This window comes from Cebus imitator, unplaced genomic scaffold (genome assembly GCF_001604975.1).
Source record: "Cebus imitator isolate Cc_AM_T3 unplaced genomic scaffold, Cebus_imitator-1.0 Scaffold36, whole genome shotgun sequence".
Classification (NCBI taxonomy): Eukaryota; Metazoa; Chordata; class Mammalia; order Primates; family Cebidae; genus Cebus; species Cebus imitator.
Genome location: NW_016107351.1, coordinates 5,021,303 through 5,024,388, shown reverse-complemented (window position 1 = coordinate 5,024,388; position 3,086 = coordinate 5,021,303). Strand labels below are relative to the sequence as shown.

The following is a 3,086-nucleotide window of genomic DNA, read 5'->3' as shown; positions in this document are numbered from 1 at the left end:
TTTTTTTTTTTTTAAATCTCACCATATTATACCTGTAACCAGGCTGTCTTGAACTCTTGACTTCAAGTGATCTTCCTGCCTCAGCCTCCCAAAGTGTTAGGATTACAGGCATGAGCCACTGCATCCAGCTCCGTTCCATTTCCTTGATCAAATTCCTGCCAAGAGCTGCTCCATTTCTGGGGCTTTTGTGTCTTCTCTTCCTGCTCCAGATTATCTTGAAAACAATCTTCCAGCAGTTCTGACAATACCAGGGGCCTGGTCCACATGCATTCCACCTTGGGAAGCCTCACCACAGAGCTCTCAGAGCCGAAGCTGATGGCTTAGTCGTCCCCAGCACCCAGGAGAGCCTTGCTGAGTCTGCCTGCCCAGAAACAGTGCATTGTCACTGCTGGGACACTCGTGAAAATCTCCAGATCCTTCCTCTTCCCAGCCCGGATGGAGCTCTAGGGAGGGTCCGGGGAAGGTCCATGAGTCAATGCTCTGAGATGCTGGAGCCGCCTCTTAGCCTCGTCTGGCCCCTCGTCTGCTGACAGAATGGGACAAAAATGACTTACCTCCAGTGTTTTTGTATGACTTTGCATTTTTAGATGGTTCATAAAGAGTCACAAAAGAGTATTATTTCATAACACATAAAAATTATATCAAACTTAAATTTCCATGTCGATAAATAAAGTTGTATTGGAATACGGCCCTGCTCAGTTCATTTATGTATTATCTAGGGCAGCTTTTGAGCTGCCGGGCATTGCTGAGTGGTGGTGACAGTGACCTCCTGGCCCGTAGTGCCTGAAGCATTTCCATTTTTGTTTTTTGAGATGAAGTTTCACTTTTGTTTCTCACGATGGAGTGCAATGGTGCGATCTTGGCTTGCTGCAACCTCCACCTCCTGGGTTCAAAAAATTCTCATGCCTCAACCTCCCGAGCAGCTGGGATTACAGGCATGTGCCGTCATACCTGGCTAATTTTTGTATTTTTAGTAGAGATAGACTTTCTACATGTTGGTCAGGCTGGTCTCGAACTTTCGACCTCAGGTAATCCACCCGCCTCGGCCTCCAAAAGTGCTGGGATTACAGGTGTGAGCCACCGAGCCCAGCCTTGGCATTTCCTATCTGGCCCTTTTCAGGAAAAGTTTGCCGACCCCTGGGTAAGGGCTTCCCCAAGCCAGCTTGCCTTCTGCCTTTGGCTTCAGCCTCCTCTCTCTGTGTCCTCCATCTCCCTGACATTTGGGTCTGTCCCTCAATGTCTTGGGATCTCAGCAATGGGGCCAACACCTTGACCTTGACAGGACAATGCCACCTACATGTAGGACAAGCTTCCTCTGCACCCCGAGGGTGGTGTGCACGTCCCAAGGAGCCGGCTACATCTATCCACCACCCACCTGAATACACTGCCTCTTTCTCCCACGCTGAATAGCATTCAAGAATTTCCACTGGGCTGGGCATAGTGGCTTACGCCTGGAATCCCAGCACTTGAGGAGGCCGAGGCAGGTGAATCACCTGAGGTTAGGAATTCAAGACCAGCCTGGCCAACACAGCAAAACCCTGTCTCTACTAAAAATGCAAAAATTAGTCAGGCGTGGTGGCGGGTGCCTGTAATCCCAGCTACTTGGGAGGCTGAGGCAGGAGAATCACTTGAACCCAGAAGGTGGAGGTTGCAGTGAGCTGAGATTGCGCCCCTGCACTCCAGCCTGGGCAACAGAGCCAGACTCCATGTCAGAAAAAAAACAAATAATTTCCACTGTGTCTATGCAGCAAACCATCATGACACACTTTTCCCCGTGTAACAAACCTGCACGTATGCCCTGGAACTTAAAGTTGGGAGAGAAAAAAAAATAGAACTTCCACTGTGGCATTATTGAGTATGGCAAAAAAAAAAAACAACAAGAAACAGCCTAGTGTTCATCAGGGAATAAATGCATCCAAGCAGCATAAAAGCCTGCAGCCATGACAAAGAGATCTGTGTTGACCATGTGGAAAACCGCCAAGATCCAGACAGCTCCCTCACCCATGGGGCTTCGCTCCAAGACCCCCTGAAACCATGGATAATCCTGAATCCTGCATACGCTATGTTTTTTCCTATATGGTAAGTTTAAACCTATGACAAAGTTTAATTTATAAATTAGGCAAAGAGTAGACGAGTATTCCTTCTAAGAGATTACCAATAATAAAATAGAATGATTTTAACAATACACTGTGATAAAAGTTATGTGAAGCCAGGCACGGTGGCTCATGCCTGTAATCCCAGCACTTTGGGAGGCCGAGGCGGATGGGTCCCCTGAGGTCAGGAATTCGAGACCAGCCTCGTCAACATGATGAAACCCTGTCTACTAAAAATATAAAAATTAGCCGGGCATGGTGGTGGGAGCCTGTAATCCCAGCTACTTGGGAGGCTGAGGCAAGAGAATCACTTGAACCTGGGAGGCAGAAGTTGCAGTGAGCCAAGGTCATGCCATTGCACTCCAGCCTGGGCAACAAGAGCAAAACTCCGTCTCAAAAACAAAACAAAGTAAAACAAAACAAAATTTGTGTGAATGGGGTCGCTCTCTTTCTCTCAAAATATCCTTTTTTGGCCGGGTGCGGTGGCTCACACTGGTAATCCCAGCACTTTGAGAGGCCAAGGCGGGTGGATCACCTGAGGTCAGGAGTTCAAGACCAGCCTGGTGAAACCCTGTCTCTACTAAAAATACGAAAAATTAGCTGGGAATGGTGTTGCATGCCTGTAATCCCAGCTACTTGGGAAGCTGAGGCAGGAGAATGGCTTGAACTTGGGAGGCGGAGGTTGCAGTGAGCCTGTTTCATGCCACTGCACTCCAGCCTGGGGGACAGAGTAAGACCCTGTCTCAAAAAATATATATATTCTTTTTTTCTTTTTTTGAGGCAGAGTCTTGCTCTGTCACCAGGCTGGAGTGCGGTGGCGCAATCTCGGCTCACCGCAACCTCCGTCTCCTGGGTTCAGGCAATTCTCCTGCCTCAGCCTCTTGAGTAGCTGGGATTACAGGCACGCGCCACCATGCCCAGCTAATTTTTTGTATTTTTAGTAGAGACGGGGTTTCACCATGTTGACCAGGATGGTCTCGATCTCTTGACCTC

The 3,086-nt window shown here is 48.4% G+C and overlaps 1 protein-coding gene across 2 annotated transcripts in view; it reads left to right on the top strand.

The window, feature by feature from the left end:
* AFMID (arylformamidase) overlaps positions 1-688 on the top strand; it is a 20,369-nt gene extending 19,681 nt beyond the window's left edge. For both annotated transcript variants that reach the window (XM_017525001.2, XM_017525000.2), the window contains exon 11: positions 210-688. In XM_017525001.2, coding sequence (XP_017380490.1) covers positions 210-242 — 33 coding nt within the window. In that variant the 3' untranslated portion in view covers positions 243-688. The remainder of the gene's footprint in view (positions 1-209) is intronic.
* Positions 689-3,086: the final 2,398 nt, after the last annotated feature.